Here is a 21,001-nt window from a genome sequence, read left to right as displayed (position 1 = left end):
CTAATGGCATGTCACTGGCAGGTTTATGTGCACACTGTCAAAAAAGATACAAGCAGCATCTAAGCATGCCACATAGCTGTCATTTTCTGTTAATGGCAATAGCAGTCATGATTTTAAAAGCCAGTGGTCTTTATTGCTTTGTATTTGAAGTGATTTACTGCATTTTCTTCCACTGAGGAAGCTAGTGATAATGATAACGTATGGCAGAGTGCTTGTCCTTTTTGACAGCCTCAGTAATTTAATCCTCCTTTCCTGCCACAATATTTCAATAAGAGAAGCATCTAGACCAATGGACTGGAGAAAATCCACAGCCTGGGGAGTGTGTGTGAGTGCTCTGAAAGCCTTTTATTATTGTAATTTAAAATACAAACACAAGGACCAGCTTTTAATTTTTGTACTATTAATATGACCCACAGTGAAAAATAGCCTTGGTTTGGAAAAAACAATAAAAGAATGAGAAACAGGTTTTTAGGAAATTCTTTCAGAAGTTTTTGGGCATCTTATATTAAGAAAGTAGCTGCTTTCTTGCAAATGGTATCAGCCTACAAGTATCAGTAAACTACTGTGAAAGATTATAAAAATTCAGGATGCAAAAATTGAAAAACAGGGTTAAAGGAATGACTTTTTTTTTTTTTTGAAGTAAGAAATGCAGCTGAAAAAATTTTGCTGGGACAGAACTAGAATGAATATACCCTCTCAGAAACAAACATAGCTCTTCAGAACATTTTTCATTTGTTTTTGAGGGCAGGAGGAGGAGCTAGAAATTTGTCTGTCTTTAATATTCACTCTCTTCTACTTTATTCTGCCACTGTACTCAAAAAAAGCTCTTTTTCACTCTCCACATCACATTAAGGTTTCCTTTTCCTGTGTGCTGACAGAAATCTTTAACGTATTTCATACTGTCTTCTACTATCCAAAATAAATTTATCCATATAAACAGAAATTACCAATTCTACCAAGGAGCAGAGAGTATTGGAATACAGGAGTACAAAAGAGAGATAAGAAGGCTCATAATTAACTCCTTGAAGAGGGATTTATTGAGGGACATATCTCTACAAAAGTCCTTCTAGGAAGCACACCTTCCAGAGCTACTGGTTCTCCAGTTTTCTCTGAAGCTGCTCCTCAGCTCTGACCTAGCCAGAAGAATCGCTATTAGAAATTAGTTACTTTCAGAAAACAGCCATTACAATTGCTATCTGAATCATTCAATCAAAGGAATCTGCAATTTAACACCTTTTTCTCTACTAACAGAAAGCAAAGCATTGGTGCTCTATCTTGGCATCCTTAGTTTCTACCCACAATATTCTTACTTTCTTAGACAGGTTAAAAGAAGCTGTTACTGCCATCTGCTATTCTTTTGGGCATGTGGATGACTTCCCACATGTGCTACTCTCATGGCCAAGTGCTCCTGGGGCCACCACAGGAAGTGATGGGGAGGCAGCAGGGAGACAGATGGACAGCCAAAGAACTTCAAAGGAGCTGCCACATCAACAGATTCTTCTCTTTGCCATAAGCATCCCAAATGGAATTTCCTAAGTTTACTACTTCTGTATCTAAAACCGTTTTAAATGGAAATTATTTACAAACCTAAAGACTTCGAATTCATTTCACTCAATGGAAAAATTCAGACTAGCAAGTAAAACATTCAGTACAAGAACTCCATTCAAGTCTGGGGAAAATGATTAACCATAGTGAAAATATATTTTTAGATCCTGATGAATAACATGCTTTCATATCACCCCTTAGTACTGCCTTGAACTTAGAACATTGCTCCAAGGCACAGAACATCTCATATTTCTCTCCAATTAATTGTAAAAATCATTCAAAGTTAACTTGTGACAGTTTGCACCTAAAATTATAATTTTAAAGTTTGTCCTAAAGAAGCACTAAAACCTGAAGATTACTATGACCCTGGAATCTCGCTAAAAATCACTGCAATTCCAAACATTAACATAGCTAGTTCTGTTATAGCATATTTTTTTCATAGTTCACTTTCTACAAAACTAAATGACTACGTGATGAAGCAGAGTTTCATCACAATGATGAAGAAGAAAATGCCTCACCGCGTTGAGCTTTAATGGAGAAAAGGAATAAACACAAAGACTTACAACAATGTTTTCTGATGCAAGGCCTTAACATTTTCTTTTGAGTTATACTGAGGAATCCACCTTTTAGAATCCACCTTCAGAAGTTTATTTTTAATAAAAAATAAACCCCATCATCTTTCTGCCACCTCCCCTTCCTTTGGTCTACTTACACTTGTACTTCAAGTTGTTCAAATAACCACCTGTTCACTTAAGAGAGAAAGCTTTCCAATTAAATGTCATATAAAATCTTTGTTTGCAAAATTTTGTAAAACTTCTACTTCTGCTGCCTGTTCTCTAGAACCATTGTATACAGTGATAAGGACACATTTCAGACCTTCTATCAATCTTACTTTCTAGTAACTTTCTTGCCATCTCAGCATTTTTATAGTTAAGTCTTCATATTTAATAAAATATTAATGTTTTTTGTTAACAACATTTATGAACTAACCTTAGCTTTGTAATTTAAGTAATTGTGGCCTTGACAAGAAAAATGTTTATTTTACTGAAATTAAGAGTCAAATATGCATTTATATGTGAGGGAGACTGGGCTTTGTTTGCTTGGAGCAACATGTTTCCCTATGTTTTTCTGACAGTGAAACTGCCATTATGTTCACTTTAAAGCATATATTGTGACATGACTGGAAATAAATAATTTCTGGCACACAATTTTAAACTGCATTAAAAAGTTAAAATATTAATTCATTGCTTACTATGATCTGTAACACACCCTAACATCAAAACCAAACCATACCAAAACAAACCCCATCAAAAAATCAGAATCCTTCCTTTTTTTACCAAATTACAGGAGAGAGTCATGGTGTGAGCACAATTTGGCAAGTTCTACTTTTCTTTGAATTTCTGGGACTGTAGTGTTTGGAAGCATTCCTGGATATTCTAATAACTCTTTCCACCACTAATGAACACAACAGCTCCTCTCCTCAGTCAGTATGGCCATCAGCAGATATAACACTTAATGTCATGGGAAATCAAGAGTTATGCGGTATAACCCTAGAGTGTACAAACCTCCCATTCAAGTTTCTGTTCCAAGACTTCAGAAGAAAGAAAATTATCTTCTAACCGTTCCTAGTCAAAAAGTCATAGTCAAAATAAACAATTAATGTCGAGTTACATGCTCTAACCACTTGTGAAAAAGGAAATTCATAGGATCTTGTATGTCCAGATCAGTGGAGTTCTACTATATTGTTTTTCAATACGATTCCGTTAATCTGGTATCTTACATGTCAAGCAATGACAGTGAAGGATGTGCAAAAGGTATGGAAAAACTTCAAGTGCTCTTTAAGCAATGAATCTCATGGAGCCTTCTGTATCAGTTAAGATGTTTTTAAAAACAGTCAAGCTGTTCCAGTTATAAATAATATGAAATGTTTTATTTATAAGAATTAATGATTTTTTAGATTACTTATGGATTTACCCTGATTTTCTCCATGCAAAAAATCTAGAAGACCATTAGTTTCCTTCTAAGCTCAAAGTAAATTTCTTCCTACCCATGCAAATCTCATTTTTATTAAAGAAAATATTCAATTAACCTCAAATATTCAACATACTCAAATCTAATTAGACATGAATAAGAAATACAGTAAACCTATAGTAAACACACATGCAGATTTCATTACTATTATCTTACTGGCTTTCCAACTGACATTATCAAAAAGCAGACTCATTAGGGTTTTTTTCCCCTACATGCAAAGCTAATCTTGAGTAGCAATTATTAGATGACCAATTATCTGAGCAAAACTCTGCAAATAACGACCACATTATATTACGCTGCAGAACACAGTCCTAAAGCAATTAAGACCAAAACCACCTTTTGATATTGATTCATTAGGATATTTTAAAATTTAAACAGTTCTTTATTTGATACTTAAGCAGCAAATAGAAAAATCAAAGTTATGAAGCCAGGTTTTGACTAGCAGAAATAATATGATACAGCACTACCAGATTGGAAAGCCTTATGAATTACAGTCTTTACAAAGCATAATACTATTTTCAAATATCACAGCTTGAAATATATTTAAGTTTCATAATTGTCTTAAGAGTCTGCAATTTCATTCTGTGTTCATCATAACTTTCCTGTGTTTTGCTAGTTTAACTTTGCAGAGTCAATACTTAAAAAAATAATATTATGCTTAGACCATATCCAAAATACATAGGAATCAAAATATTGTGTAAGAATTTTTATACCTTTAGAATGCTTCTTATATTCAAAGCAATGAGAATTCAAGAAGCAAGAGAAATTAAAAGTATTAAATAGCTTTTATTGGCTTATGGTATTATTTCAATGAGGTTTTAAAAAATTTATTTCAATTATGTCTGCCTATCTAGAACATTTGGAAAAGTGTTTACAGCAGCAAGATGAATATTGTTCAGCTCATAAAAAGAGTTCTCACTTATCTGATGTCTCATTTAGTATATGATGCCAGAAATCCCATTTGTTTGAATGGAAGTAAGCCGCAGTGAATGAAAGAGTTTGCAGTGCTATTAGTTTTTGTGGTTTTGTTTTTTTTCCTAAAGCCTTACAAAGATTACTGTCTTTCTCAGTCACAGAAGTTAACACATTGTACCCTGTCCTCCATATTCTCTCTCAAATGAGCAGTCCCACTATAGCGATGGTTGATGTGACATCTACGAGGGATTTCAGTCTTCAACTATGGGGTAATCCAACAGTTTATGAGTACTAGGAGGATATAAATGAGTAAATACTTCGGCAAGTCTCCTTCTAAAATCAGGTTTCTAGATGGTAGCAGTTTTAAAGATCTGACTGTGACATCACTTTTGCAAAGCCAATTTTACAAAATTATGTTTAGAAGTATGCTTAATTTGAATGTCTGTATTAATGGTGTGTCACAAATAGCAAACTGATTCACTTGCTCCAGGATACTCTCAGCTACAAATGCCATACTTGAAGTCCAAGACAACATGAAGCACTCAGACTGAATCTTAAATGAAATAGACTTTAACAGAAAAGTTAACGAATAATTGAAATACTATGAAATAGCTGGGAAAATAATTAACAAGAGAATTATCAATTATTACAATAGTTCTGTGGATGCTATTAGTGTAAATTACATTGTGTATTGACATAAAGTATTTTCAAATGTTCATTTCTTAGAGAATAGCATACGGAACATGCAGGATTATGTACTATGAAGTAAATAGCAATGTATTAGTATTAAACATGGCTGAATAATTTCCTATTTCAAAAAGTTCTTGTTAAAGGAACACTGAGTATTCCCAAGTGATGATTAAGTCCAATTACATATTTTCTCTTTTCAACTGTATTTTACTTGTACATGGTTACATGGAATGTTTTTCTTTTGCTGTATCATCATGTACCAATAGAGAAATCAGTTCATCATGTTCTTTTTAAAAGAATACATAAATTTTAGTTTTGTATAGCCTAATTTTAAAATGTATGTGCTAGCAACATAAATATATTGCAATGTTATGATTTCATACACAAATCTACTTCAAAAATTCATTTTATACTTGATAATTGCATCCTTACCTCATTTCTTAAAAAACACCTTTAATATTTCCCAAAATATTTGGGAAATAGACAAATACAATCAGTACACAGATAAATGCAACTATAATATATAGAGGAAGTAGGCTTTATTGGCAGGCATTTTCATGAGGCAGAATTTAAGAGAAGAAACAAGCCTGCTCAGGGATACATCACACTTACCATTGCTATAGTTATAGTGAATCCTCTGACCACTTGTTGGTTTTGGAAGAGACAGTGGGGTCTCCTCTGCAAGGAAATTGGATAATCTGCATTCTATAAACAGCTGCTGTATTGTTTCATCTGATGCAATTCGTGACTCAGTAAGACCAAGCGATATAATTTCAATCCGGATTTTTTCAGTTGCCTATTTAAAAACAAAGCACAAACATAAAACAAATGAGTTTGTGTTTCTGGAAGTGTTGACACAAAACAAACAAACATACATGTAAATCATTGGCTATTTTGTATGGTTAACACTGATTGATTGATTTTGACATAGACACAATGAGATTCTAAAGCCCTAGGGTTTGTAGTTAACAGTTAATATTGTTGCAACAGATACTGATTTACATTCAGTGTTGAAAATATTTTTGCAATAGTCATACTCTGCTGGAGAAGATTAGGGTAAAGTTATCTTCATGTACAAATGATATCTGAACCACAAATTTCAGTTGCCATTATTTTTAGCTACACAGCAAAGCAATTTGTGTCTTGATCCTGTAACTGCTTGAAATAGTCTCAGTAATATTAGGTACCAAAGCTTTCCAAATGCAAGAGAGTTGTTACTCAGTGCCTACTGCAGACTATACTACAAATAGTTCAATAAAAATCCATCAAGTCACAAACTAGTTAGGCATGTAAAGTAACACTGTATTTATACAGAATTCAACTTCATATACTGAACTTTTCTATTTAAATCAAATACACATTTAAAAGTTAATTTTAACAATACGATAATAAAAGTAATATCCCAATTGTTCTTCACCAGAGTATTTTCTTATTATTTTTAACTAAAATAACGTTTTTCTGTCGCTTATATGAAATTGTTTCATACTGTTCAGCAAAGTCTATATTATTTGCGTACAGATAAACTTTAATCAGCTTTATGTATTTAAGTGGGAATGTCAGACTTGACAGAAAGAGTCACAAATATTTCCCTAGGTAACTCTGTAATTCAAAGAAAGAAAAGCCACTGTGGTTTCGAAATTGGAGTACATAAGTGAGCATTCAAAGATGAGATTCTTCAAAGAGCAAACAGAACACGCTGGAGTTCAGAAGTGTCAAAAAAATTTTTTTACTTCTTTCTTTTCAAGTTCATAACTTTATTAAAAATATTTTCCCTATATGGAAATATTTTAGACAAATTTTGATTGTAAACTTAAATCACTTGCAGTAATAAACTGTATTCAAATGATTAGCTTTCTAGATTCCGTGTTAGAACTGCAAGTCAATATTCTAATTTATTATGGAGATAGCTTATATTTTTCTAAGCAAATTATAGAATTAATCAAACTGAAAAGCAGGTGTATCCTATTGTAAAATTATCCATCATATAGAACAATTTCCATTGCTGTCAAGCCCTTTCAATATTTGATGAAGTAATTTTACCCCCTCCTTTCAAAAGACATTTCCTTTTATTATGTATCCTCAGACACTTTAACTAAAACCCCAAATCTTAATATTTCAATAAGGTTGTTTTATTATTCAGTAGATTCATGGAAATTTTACTAGGATAACAGAAAATTCCACACCATTCTGTCTCCACTAATACAGGTACACGGCTTCAGCTGGCAATATTACTGGGATTAGCATAGAATGATGAAATATTTAAAGGAATTTTTTTTTTCTAAAATCTAATAAATCAAATGACTGCCAAATGTCATTAAAGTGATGGTCTTTGACTTGAATATGCTTTTCATATTCAAATTCGAAAAGAAAGAGATGAAAGCCTGGAAAGGTTACTCAGTTTCAACTAATAACCTCAAGCACTCTACATTCACATGCATTAAAAATGAAATTGGCTCTATTGTCTAATTTTACTTCAGAAACAACTCTTTTCTTCTTGCACTGAACAGATGTATTAGCATCTGTATTTAAAGTGATATACTGAGTGGTTTTGTTTGCCCCAAAGTATTTAGCAGCTATGTCAGACTAGTTTGTACACAGACGGTAGTTTATGAATCAAGTCCAAATACAATATCCTGTATTATAAAGTATTCCTTTTACATATCTTAAAATTTGTTTGACATATTTAACACTTGTAATTGCATGCTGTAGGCAAAGAATATTAGTTTTTCAAGGATAGCAGGGTAAATCCAGGTATTCTGCTTTCTAACTTATAAGGAAGCAAATAACTGAGTCATACTATTAGAAAATTGTAAGAAAAAATAATAAATTACTTTAGAGCTTAACAGTCAAGAATATTTTAAGGCCTGGTTTTATTAATATGAAACATGAATACAGCATATACAAAGGAGAACACAACCTGATTAAAAAAGATATTTACAAATAAAAAACATATGACATGCTGGCTATGCTGTTCTTAAGCAGTCCCATTTCACTACTAATACAAAAACGTTCGTATTATGTAGCCATGCTGAAAATATATGTAGCATCCAAAATATGACAGGAATTAAATTTTAAACAACCATTTATATTTCTATGATGCAGAGTGAAGTATGTTATTTAAATCTTTTACTAAGTTGTTTTTTTTAAGCCTCAGTCTCATTTATTAGGTACTATTCAAGTGAAAAATGGACAGTTTGCATGACCAATTACTTCCCACAAATCATTCTACTTTGATGGGAATAAAATTAGTCTTTAAATTTAATATTTAAAACAAAATATGAAATTTTCTCTAACAGAGAGAATGGACACATGTATTAAAATAAAGAATACTAAATGCTTTCAAAGACTACCTCTGAGAAACTGGTTCAGTGCTTTCATTTCAAGTGAGGAAAACAAAACATGGGCAAGATACTTAGTCTATGTCAATATTCTTTCTTTACCATTTAATATTGACTCTTTGTAATTAGCACTACCCAGAGATTTGGAAGAATCACTGAACTCCTTCAAAAAGCTTTAGGATTAGGTTAAGTACTAAATGCATTGGACATTACATCAGAATTTGAAGTTTCAACATAATTTTTCTCATCTTTCTGATTTCTGAGATTAAAAAAATCTTTTTTTAATTCCATAAAAAGTCTTGACTGACATCTTCAAGAAGCTGTATATTCCATATTTCGATTTCCTTTGTTGTCACAATAAAATGCTAAGACTTTGATGTGAATAATAACATTCCAATTGACTCAAATGGTCCACAATAGTATCCCACAGAATTAAGTGTTTTACAAAAAAAGAGTTTGTGCTTTCTGCATAGAACAGCAGCATTGAAAATGCCTTGCTTATAGGAACAATGTAAAAAATGTTCCTACTTTTTTACATCCACAGTTTTAACTAATATATTGCCCTTGAAAAACTCAAAATAAAGGAAACTTCTTAACTGCAAGATCAACTTGAATCCTATCTTTACCAATGCTCGAAAATATTTATGCTTTACTCCTTAATATTTTATGTATTTGTTTCACAGTCCACTTATACACTTGTTCCCTTCTATTTCATGCAGAGAGCACATCAGATAAACTATAAGCTGTTGTCCAATAATCACAAGTAATCATCCATTTGCTATCAATACTTTAATCACTATCAATATTACTTGATTGAAAAATATATTTATTGAATGAGAAATCATCCTCTTCCTCTATCAAGTGCCAAATTCCTGTCATCATCCTATTAACAATGTCAGAACAGAGCTGCAAAGGAATGCTACCACAGGAACATCAATCTAATTTAACTGTTCAGACACACAAACATTACTCATTAAGTCATTATGATTAACAGGTCAACATCTTACATATACACATAAAAATACATATTACAAAAAATTATTCTAGTCCTTAAGTGTATTCAGTGACTTTTCATGTTAGGAAAAATATTTTATATTTTTAGATTTTCCCCACAATGGTGTAGGTGGGAGAATAGAAAGAGGGATATGGAAATGCTCCCTGTTCCTTCTCCAAATGGATGGGACTTACAACAGTGCATGCACTTTAGACTCTCCATAAGACCCGGGGCAAAGAGATCTCTCCTTGTTCAATAGCTCTTTTGGAGTCGGATTTACTGTGAAGGAGGGAAAGGCACATAGAATCTTCCCCCAGCATCACTGTTTTTGCCATGTGCTAGGAGAAGAATACAATGGCACAAGGTTAGCACCATAATAAGGTTCGATGCAATCCCTTCAGCTCTGTCAAGAATTAAGAACACACTACACAAAAAAAAAAAATCTGTTGGTGACAATGAGTACGTCTCTGGTTGCTGCCATTTTATCTAGTGCAGAGTCCAAATTCATCATTTTCAGAGCATGAATTCATCTTTAGTATCTTCAAAGGCATGAACTACTTGCTACAGCTTGAGACAATTTTATTAAATATTGCCTCTTCTATGCAAATCTGTAACATACACATCAACTCATTGATTTTTTTCAGAAAAGACAATTTCTAATTCAATATAAAACACAAAACATTTTAGAAAATACTAAGTTCTTGAGGGATATGAAGCTTTCCCACCATGACCATGACAACTATACATCTGAACTTAAAGTCACATTTGCTCTTTCCTCATCATACAACTTTTGATCACTTGAATAATATACTTTCTTCCCTTCAAATGGCTGGCATCCCCCACGCTTTCTGAAGAATAAACATAAAATTGTTCAATGTTTCTCGTGAAGTTGAATTGTTTTTAAAGATTCAGTTTTGCAACTTGCCTGTGGCACTGCCACAACTAACAGCTTTTAACCATAAACTGTTTCTAGGGATGAATAAATACAAAAAAGTAGATATATCTGGAGGTGTTTGACTGGTGAGACACAAACTTCCTTAACTCTGAGTTTTATTTTCTCCCCAAGAAGTGGGGAAAGCTGCATAAGCAATATTGTTACAGTCCTGAACTAAGCTACACCCGTCTCTACTGCAGACTACCTCAAAGAGGAAACTTCATTTTTTTCAGTGTTTAAACAGTCACCATTGATTATACCACCAGATAAAATAAAAACCAAATACCAACTTTATCAAATCTCAAAGTCAGTTAGCTACATCAGTACCAGGTAGTCACACAATTAAGTAATTCAAAAGCTCTATAAACTTACAATTACCTTTAATTTCAAAAGGAAGCAGGATCCTTAAGTATGAAAGACAGAAAATTCCTCGATAAAAAGAGGTCTTACTCTGTACATTTTCAGTATGCTAATACACATCAACATTTAAGTTACCAAAATAAGATGAAATAAGTAGCAGTACTATGCAAAAAACTAAACAAAGACAAATATAATAGGATTTCTGCTTTTATATATGTATCTACGCATGTATTTTTCTATATGTAGATCATAGACTTCTGGTTTGATATAAAAAATAAATTAAATTTTAAAAAATCTGTATTTGAAAGTTAATCCATTTAGAAAAAAACCCTTAGTATGGGAAGAAAGCAGAAGTATCAGTATAGCACTGTCATTTGTTAAGAGTGCATCTGTAGTGAAAAAAAAAAAATCAAATTGCACATTAATACAGCTGTTCTTTTCATTTAGAGCTTTAATACTTAACATTTGATACTGTGTCGCCCCTCCACCCCTGCCATTATAGTATTGTATGGGGACAATATAGACATGCAAAAATGAAAGGAATTTGATTCTCTCTCATATTACCCACAGTGTGAAAAAAATTATGCTTGGTGATATATATTACAGCTAATCAAAACTCAAATTTAGTTTCAAATCCCATCCTTTGCTTTTTAGAACTCCAGTTAGAAAAATACTCCTTTCTACTTGTAAACTCACCATAACTTACTTCCATGTCAATGAGCTCTAATAAATATAGTCTCTGAAGTAAGCACCTGAAGAGCATTCATGTTCATAACCACAAAAAATCTTACCAGCTAGGTTAAAAAATGGCTCCTGTGGATGCTTTTCCTGTGGGCTTATACACTCAGCCTTAAATCTGACTTTCTACTTAATTTAATATTCTGACTAATTAGTTTTATTTGTTACCTAAAAAGTAATGGGTTACCTAATGACTTAAGATTCTGTTGTTTTGAATCATTTTAAAAACTGGTGTTTGGGGTTTTTTGGTATTATTTCTCCCCCTTCCTTCAGTTCTTCCATCAAGAAGAATGACTTCTGCTACATCCTTCTAATTATTACTTCAAAGTATATTTGAGAAGCGCTAGAAGTTGTAAATCCATCATTTCAGTGTACTGCCTATTCAAACTACTGTCATCTCAAACTTTATCAGTGGCAAAAGACAACTTTCATCTTTCTGGGATTCTTCAAACTTTCTCTCTTTTACTTTAGCTCCTGTCTAATAGTGACCATAATAGCAAACAATCACCTTAAAGATGGAGAATGTCAAATGCTCCTTTTTAGTCTTAGACCCATCAGTATCTTTGAAAATACTGATTATAACACTTTAATATGTTACTTTTGTCTTACTCTGATAAGATACTTCTGTTTCATGAATTTTATTTCTTGTTTTATTAAATATGCTGATGCAGCACTTTTACTTCCCCAGTTCCTTACAGAAGAAAAGCACAAAGCAACTAAGGTTAGATCTAGACAAGACTAAAAGAACACAAAGGATTTGTGGCACAGTAGAATTAAACAAACTCAGCAACACGGGGTAATACTAAAAACCTAAAATTTTAGTTCTCTAAATTCAGATTAGATATTCACAGAACAAGCCAGTTTAAGAGCATTAAGCACTCAGAAATCTCCCTGAAGTACACCAAAGGTACTCAAGCCCTGCAGAAAATAAATATAAAGAGAGATTAAGACAGCCAAAATTTAAGATTGCAATACAATGCACAAATCACTTTCGTTTTTTCAATGAATGCAGATATCTCATAGGAGGAAATGCACTATTCAAGTAATTGTACAAAAAAGGCATAAGGAAAAGTATTTAGTGCTTTCCTATACATGAGCTTTATGCTTTACATCTTCCCACCTTTGCACAAACATGTTTCACTGACCAGCAGAACCGCAAGCAATTGGTACTGTTTTTTAATGGTGTTTAAGAGAGATTTTCATGTCAAAATTAATTAGACCCTGAGATCTTAATTTACAGGAACTGATAATGACTGTTTTCAATAAACTGCTATTAGCGCATGATAATACACTCACAGTATCTGCAACAAAAGAGAGATGTAAACACACCTATAGAAAAAAAATGAGACCACCACTGAATAAATTGGTTTTGCCATTATTTGCCTTATGGGCACATTTTAAGAAAACTTGGAAGCTGACAGCAGTAAATTTTATTGTGATAACTGAATGCTATACTATGTCCAGTAAGGATAAAGTGTAGACATGGGGGTGAAAGGGAAGAGGGGATGGAAGAAAAAAGATTTTTTTATTTTTTTTTAATATAAAGACCATGCCAAAGAAAATGCAAATTCCCAGTTTTGATGTCTATTTTGAGGATCTGAAACAAGTCTTTTAATCAATGTATTATACATCAAATTGATAATGTTAACTTCTGATTATTCAAATGTATGAAATATTCATAGAGAACTGTCCAAACTTTTACATTTCTCAGACTTCTTTTCTCTATTAATTATCATGCCTGGAAGCTTTTTAGTAAAAGCAGCAGCCATCAGCCTGACTGAACCTGACAAGCTAGCAAGGCCCAATTACACTGGTACTCTGTGGCACTTTGATGTACTGGAAACGAAAAGAGATAGGGGCAAATTGTATAGCACATTATGTTAATGACTTGATTTAATCCAGCCACTAAACTTTATGTAGCCTGTTAAAAAAGATGCTAACACTAATTACGCCACTTTGGAAAGGAAAGAAGGGGACAAGCATTTCATACCGACAAAGTGAAGCTCATAAATGTTGTAAATGAAATGAAACAAAATGAAGTAATCTATGATTAATTATACATCATAGACAAGAAGAAAAGAGAAAGAAGCAAGCGGTACAGCTAAGTACTGGAAAATCTGTTAGATACTCTTTATGATCAACATATCTAAGAAATAACCATGAACTGTCTCATTTGCAACATGCAAAAGAGAAACAGTATGATCTTAAATGGCTTAAACAATTTGGCATACAACTCAGATTTATAGGATAATTAGCATAACGATCTCTAAAAATCACAAGTTTTATTTACAGTGTTTGATTACCAGCAGGATATTTATCTCAAAAGATAAAAGGCAGTGATTTTTAATCTTAAAAAAGTCCAAATTCAATCACAATTTTCACATGTGGTATTCTATAATTAACCCAAGATTTCAAATATACCAATGCCTATTTTAAAAATCCAATTTGTATCAAACACGTTGCCTTAATAGTTTATAGCTTTTGTTGTCTTATCTACCATTCTTGAACATGCACTTTGTCACCAGAGGAACAGATCAATGGAGAGAGGTAGAAATTAATGAACCTGAAATGAATCTACACTCAAAATCCTCTCAGAAGTGGTAATTAATTTTGATAAAATAAAATACAGGATGACTAGAAATGTATAGATCAACCGGATTACAGTTTGACTTAATGGTGATGAGTAGCAGTCATTTTAGCAGTTCTCAAAATTACAAGTGAAACAATTTTTTAATGTTTTACATATAAACAATGCAATTCTGTCTTCAAAAGTACTTCTGTATCTTTCTGCAGCATATATATGTGATAGCATTTCTAAATCTCTTCTACAACTTAAAAAAAAAAAGCAATATTTCTCTTATGAAGTATTGCTTCTTTTGCTAGTTACTTTGTCAGATGTCATGCAGCCTTGAAAAAAGGATTAAAAAAAAAAATAATCAAACTACCTCTAGGTTATCACATTGCAGAACATTAAAAAAAGTTAAGACTGATAGGAGGTAACAGTACACCCCTGGTCCTTTAAAAGAAGGCTAAGACAGACCAGAGAAGTATTAACTTTTAGAAATATTATAATCAATTTTAAGTGCTAGTTTTATATTTTCTAAGATTGTTCAGTCAATGTTAGATCTAAAAGAATGAAATATTCTTATTTTTTTAGAGAGCTATACTATTGAAATACTGGTGAAAGTAAATTTTACAAATTTGTATTATGCGGTGTTATTTTGTATATATGATTTTATGCTCATTAATTGCTGGTTTTAAGAACAAGTCAAGAGAATATCATTACTATACATGCCCAGAAATAGTAAAAGAAGTACACTAAAGTGATTGGATATTGTACATGTACAAACTTTATTGAACACCGATGTTCAGTTCTAAAACTGTTGGGAAGTCAGGAACACAAAGGAATCTACGTGGATGAACTAGAAAATATATGCCAGGTTTGCATGTTATTAACAACCTCAAGCTTATGCAATTGCCATTTCAACAAAATTCAATCAAGTCAACATATTGGGATGAAACAGAGTGGGTAGCTAAGCATTGTAGATTTACTACAGGCCTTGACAAGTGAAATTATCCTCCCCTTCCTCAGAAAGCACTGGAAGAAGCAGAAAAGCACATTTTCCCAGATAAAGGCAACAGGTAGGACTGAACAAGATGACTAAGTTCTTTAGACATTCACATTACAATAGTTATCTTTCATTAGGGAGATTTTGTGCGGGACTAAAATTTGAATTCAGATTGAAACTACTCAGAAATGTCTATTGTCATATACACTTAAAAGTAATGGAAAAGATGACAACGAATTTCCCCATTAAAAAAACACCTATAAATCACATGCACAATACAGTCAAGTTAACTTCTCTTTTTCCCTGTGAAAAGGTGTCTATTTGAACTGGAAACAGGAAAACATAGGTTCGTTGAAAATGCCTTATAATCTGACCTTAGATATAGCAAAGCTACTTTTAGAGGACATTAGCTTAAAATATTTTTCTTAGACTTACCAAGTATTTGCCATAAATACTCTGACTCACCTGTTTAATATTCTTGGATACTGGACTTGAAACAATACAGTCATCGCTGTCAGTTATTGATTCAATGGCATCATTTTCTTGTTTATCATCTCGACCTGGGAAAAAAAAAATAAAAATCAATGTAGTTAAAACCCCCTGTATTTGTAGTCCACCTGAGACTTGCCGAGAAACCTGATAGCAATATATTTGCTTTTCTAATAAATAAAGTGTAAGTGCCAGGTAAATCTTCTCTTCCTTGCAGAAGATTAACACTGGCAAATCAATGACCTTTAAAGTCATCTAAACTGTGTTTTTTTTCTGATGTGCTAAAAAAATAGTAATGTTTCCCAGATGAAAGTTGATGAGTGGAATGATATAAGTCCTGTGATGAACTGAAATATGAACAACAGTTAGCTTTATAAGAATGTGGCCTGAATTTGTGTATTTCCTCTGACTACGTTTAACACCATGCACATGTAAAGAAGAATGTACTTTTTTTTTTTTTTTTTTTAAAGTAGTTCTGTATGCAGGTGGATTATTTTCTAAAGCATTCAGGTCTTTTTTTCTCTGGAGCAAATTACTTAAACACAACAGGGATTCACCATCACGTTTTTCCAATTTTTCTCATGAATTCCTACGCAGAAGCTGCAAACAACTGAACATAAAATTTTAGAATCCTGCTCGTGTTTTTACTTTAGACTTGGTATTGTGGACTTGGTTTATTTCAATGATAAACAGTTTAAGCTCAGAGGTGGAACAGGATGACCCGGCTTTTATAATCTTTAAATAAATCTGCCTCTAACAACTTCATGTCACAGATGTGATAAGACATACTACCCCTCTCGCTGTCTGAAAGGATTTCCGATATCAACATTGGCTGTTATCTGCAGACAAAAGGAGCCTACTCATTAAAATAGTCTTTAGAACAGCATAGTTCTAAGGGAGAATATAAAGACATTTAAAATAGAAGCCAGGTTTCCTTTAATATTTTATGAATCTAGGTCAGATACCAGATTTTTGCATTCAATTACAATACAGTTTCCATTTGAGAAGAAAGTAACACCACCAGATCCACCACCCAGCTTCAGCTATAAAGTACACCAGAATATCATTTCTGTCATGAAGCTTCTCATAATGAGGCAGCTCCCACTGCTAGTAAGAAATGCTTAAGAAAATGGAAAGAGACATAGATTTATTAAGAAAATACAGTTACTTATTCATAAAAATGAATTCTACCTTCTGGTTCCAATTCTTCAGTTATTTCTGTCTCATCTCCAGAGGTAACTGAGCTTTGGTTGGTCAACTGCCCCTCTGACAGATGTGAGAGGTCTTCTTTTTCCTGTTGAATTTCTTCAGTCATCTCCTTCACTTTATCATCTGCTAGCCTTTCTTGTTTAACCTCATGTACCACATGCTATATAAAAATAGATAATCTTACAGTCTTTATAATGCTCCTTGAATAGTAAAAGTTACTAAAGTTCAAAACTTGAAGAGTTATGGCTCACATTCATTATACATAGCCTTTAAACAATTATATTGCTTATGCAGTGCAGGAAACAATGAGAAGTTGTCAACTGCAGTAACAAATAATTGATAGAGTAGAAAGACAATTCTCTAACGATGTACATTTGTGAAAACATAACTATTATAATCATTTGGTACCTGTCAACATATATACAGCCTGTTATATTTCCAGATTCATTTATAGTTCAGCTCTTTCAGTTCTACAAGACTCCATTTAAAAAAACAAAAAACAACAACAAAAAAAACAAACCCCAAACCAAACAAACAAAACCATCATCACCTTATCCAGCTGGCAATTTTATAACTTAAATTATACAATATTTTCTGTTTCAAAAGCAAACTAAAATCATATAAAAAAGAACCAGCTTTGCTACAAAATACAAACATGTTATCTAAGGTAAAATATCTTTAGTGCATAACTTACTCTGAAGTAATCTTATTCCCTTCTTTCTCTTTCAGTACAATTACATAGAATAATACCTCATCAATGGATATAACATTACAGATATGGCACCTTCCATGGAAATTTGCTGGAGACCTATGCATTATTTATTATCCAACAATTCTCCTCTAGGACTGAATTTTCCACAGAGACACTGATGCCTCACCTCTCACCCTCAGAATCCATGAGAGATAAGTTTCAGCTGTCCACTAAATATCCAGGTTTTCCAAAACTGTACCTGAAGAGTTATTTCTATTCTAACACATTTGGAGCCACACAAAGCAAAGCAATGTTAACAAACACTTAAGAGCCTTATTCTATAAATAAAGGTTATCCTCGAAGTTTTCAACTCATAGAAAACTGACTTTATGTCTCTTATGCTCCTCCTTGGCATAGATGATGTGTCATAACCACTGTGTTTTAAACAATGTTTGGCCATTCTCTTTAATTCCTTCAGTGACAGAGTTGCATTTTGTGGATAAAACTTTCAGAGAGAGAATACTTTTTGATTATTCTACTTGACCAATACCACCTAATGTGGTGGAAGGGAGACTTAACTTCTCAATCAAAGCCCCAGATGAGCTTTGATGAGAAGTAGAAATGTGAAAGGAAGATACGAGCCAATGATTAAATGTTATGTTACACTACTAGAAACTACAGTTTGCCAATATGCCACAACGCACTTTCACAACCAAGTGGACCATTACAAATTACAATATTTAATACTTTTCTTCTCTTTGGAATGCTACATACTTAGCAATATTCCAAAGTTATTCCATTTCTGCTTCATTTCCCCCCCGCTATATAATGGTAATTTTTAGAGGGAAGACAAAATAAACTTCATCCAAACGTAGAAGGAAATAAGCAGAGATATTCTTCCCTTTCTAATGGCCAAAAAAAGAAGATTGTCATCACAAGGAATCACTCTCTTCATGTTTCAGAGAAGTTTTTGAGATCTTACTTTACTGTAGTTTGATTTTTGATGCCTGACTCTAAAGAAATACACATGGAATTCAAATGCAATTTATTATATAAAACCGCAAAACCTGAGTAACCTCATACCTCTGAAACACTTGGAACACTTGAAGCCTTCATCTTCTGTGCAAGTTCCATGTTCTTTTCAACAACAGAGCCCTAAGTTATGGGTAAAATAAGGGGAAGAATTTAATATATAGTAGACAAGTAACACACAAAAGTAGGTATAAATTTACTGGTGTAGAAGCATTTGGACAGGAAATTATGTCCTTCTTTGCTTCCCTGCATTAGCATTACTGCTTTTATCTTCTGCTATAGCTTTTACCTATGAGGCTGGACAACTCTTAGAAATAGTTTGGGCGAGTCAAACCATTCATCCTACTTTTTAGTGAGTCTCCTTTTCCGAAAACAACTATTTGCTTTGGCATGTGTGACATTAATATTCAAGAGCCAGATTCTCTGCTATTCAGAAAATGAACAGGAAAATGAAACAGACTGTTCCTGTACAGTTTTAATCTGTTCTAATTCTCTTGAACTTCTAATTCTCTAATTCTCTTGAACTTCTAATTCTCTAATTCTCTTGAACTTCTAATTCTCTGAACTTCTAATTCTCTTGCATGGATACTCTTGCCATTTCACCACAAGATTTAGACATCAGAAAAGCCCCAGCTATTTCATTATTTAGTTCTAACAGTACTTTTGTCTCTAACAAGACAGTGAGGCTTGGATTTTTAAAACAGTTAGGGGAGCTGCCAACCCAGTAACGAAGACTTCTGATGGAGACCGAGCAGCTGTCTCCCTTAGAAAATCCTAGTTTGTGAGAAATTGTCAAACTTTGAGAAGTTACTGTTTGGACAGCTGAAGATATGTTGTGCGTGTAACTATATTGCTAACATTTCAGTTTTCCATATCTAAGCTCTCAAAAGATTTGATTTCACCAACATTTGACTTGTATTTATTAACTTAAAAAAAAAAAAGAGGTCAACTTAATTCTTATTTCTAGTCTATACTGTATGGCTCAAAACAAAGTTCTAGTAATGGTAAACTAAACAATAGCAGAAGAACCTGTGAGTTGAAAAGTGATGTTAACACTTCAAAAAGTAAATTCCATCAAGGCATTTACAAATGAAAAAAAAATGATGACAGCTAGTTTTTAATTAATTAATGTGACATAGTATTATTAACTAATAATAACACTTATAACCTTTTATTATTAGCTGTTAAAGAACCTACCTTAACTTACTGGATTTAATTCAAAGAGTAAATACAGCCTATTCTTAGTTCTCTGAAGGCAGATTATTTAAGATCAATTGAAAATTTACACCATACAGCAGATATGTTTGAGTTAGTTCCATGCAGACTCTCCTAGAGTCTGGAAGGATGTACACATGATAGTGCACCCCAAGTTCAGAAGTGTAATAGTTTTCACAGTGGTGTAATCTCAGCTGATAAACCTCATTTAAGAGGTGACTCTGAACTGTGTCAGACTGTGCATCTCATTAGCACCACACTCAGCATCTGTTTGGATCAAGCTGGTTTCTGTAGAGCCATTTATATGTCTGTGCAAGTGGTACACTGTACAAAGACATTTTAACCAATAACCCAGACAGATGAGAAACACAGTGCAGAGACAAGTGATTGGTCCTCTTAGAATCTGCCCCAAGTCTATGAAAGCTGAAGCTTGTAAACTGTGGAGGATAGCAAGCAATTCTGAGGGACTCACACAAATATCCCTGTATTGTATCTCCCACCTATATGCAGTACTGTGTGTGGGACATGCCAGTCTTGTGCTGCTAAAATAATTGAGTGTTCTCGATTATTAGTTCTACAAATTGTCCGTACTGAGACATAAGTAGCCTTTCTTGCTTCAACATGCACGAGCAAAATACTTAAAACTTACTGCCAACTGTATTGTACTAAGATCCAGAAAAGATACTTTCTTGTCTGCTTGAGCTGCACGCTGCCTTGGTTTGGGTGTTGGTTTCTGTAATAAAACAAATACAGTTGAAGACCATTTATTGCCATATTCTAACCATCTTATTTTACAGTACATTTTGAGGGACCCTAATTTTTCTCAAAGCCAAATCTAACTGCACTAAATTCAATTCTAAACAGGCAAGATGATGTAAATGATGTTTGAATTAGCAGACCCCCCCAAATGCAGATACCTTTCAGAATTCAGCCACAAACAGGTATAAAACTCTACAGAACATCTATGGAATGCAATGTGGGTTCCAGGTGAGAAATAATTCTAGGACTGAAGTCAGTAGTATCATATATGTGGCAGAATGATTTATTACTATCATTTATGGAGTGCTTGATTTATTTTCTTGTTCTGTAGCTTACCATATCTTTGACATGTTTCCTCATGCCACTCCCTTTGGAGAATTTTAACACAGAAACAGAAGACAGACTGGTAATAGTTGCAAAATTAACAAAATGATCCAGAAATATTTCTGTCATGATGTTATAATACAAAAGACAAAAAATAATAAAGAAAAA

General features: G+C 33.1%; 1 protein-coding gene across 11 annotated transcripts in view; it reads right to left on the bottom strand.

Moving 5' to 3' along the window:
* The window catches only part of RPGRIP1L (RPGRIP1 like), an 82,223-nt gene that overhangs the window by 13,153 nt on the left and 48,069 nt on the right, over window positions 1-21,001 (bottom strand). For all 11 annotated transcript variants that reach the window (XM_072871888.1, XM_072871893.1, XM_072871889.1 and 8 more), the window contains 5 exons: window positions 20,400-20,483; window positions 18,587-18,658; window positions 16,795-16,972; window positions 15,580-15,674; window positions 5,794-5,977 (listed from right to left, as the gene is read on the bottom strand). In XM_072871888.1, coding sequence (XP_072727989.1) covers window positions 5,794-5,977; window positions 15,580-15,674; window positions 16,795-16,972; window positions 18,587-18,658; window positions 20,400-20,483 — 613 coding nt within the window. The remainder of the gene's footprint in view (window positions 1-5,793; window positions 5,978-15,579; window positions 15,675-16,794; window positions 16,973-18,586; window positions 18,659-20,399; window positions 20,484-21,001) is intronic.

Source organism: Ciconia boyciana, chromosome 9 (assembly GCF_034638445.1).
Source record: "Ciconia boyciana chromosome 9, ASM3463844v1, whole genome shotgun sequence".
Taxonomy (NCBI): domain Eukaryota; kingdom Metazoa; phylum Chordata; class Aves; order Ciconiiformes; family Ciconiidae; genus Ciconia; species Ciconia boyciana.
Note: the sequence above shows the minus strand (reverse complement) of the source record. Positions and strands in the feature narration are given on the sequence as shown.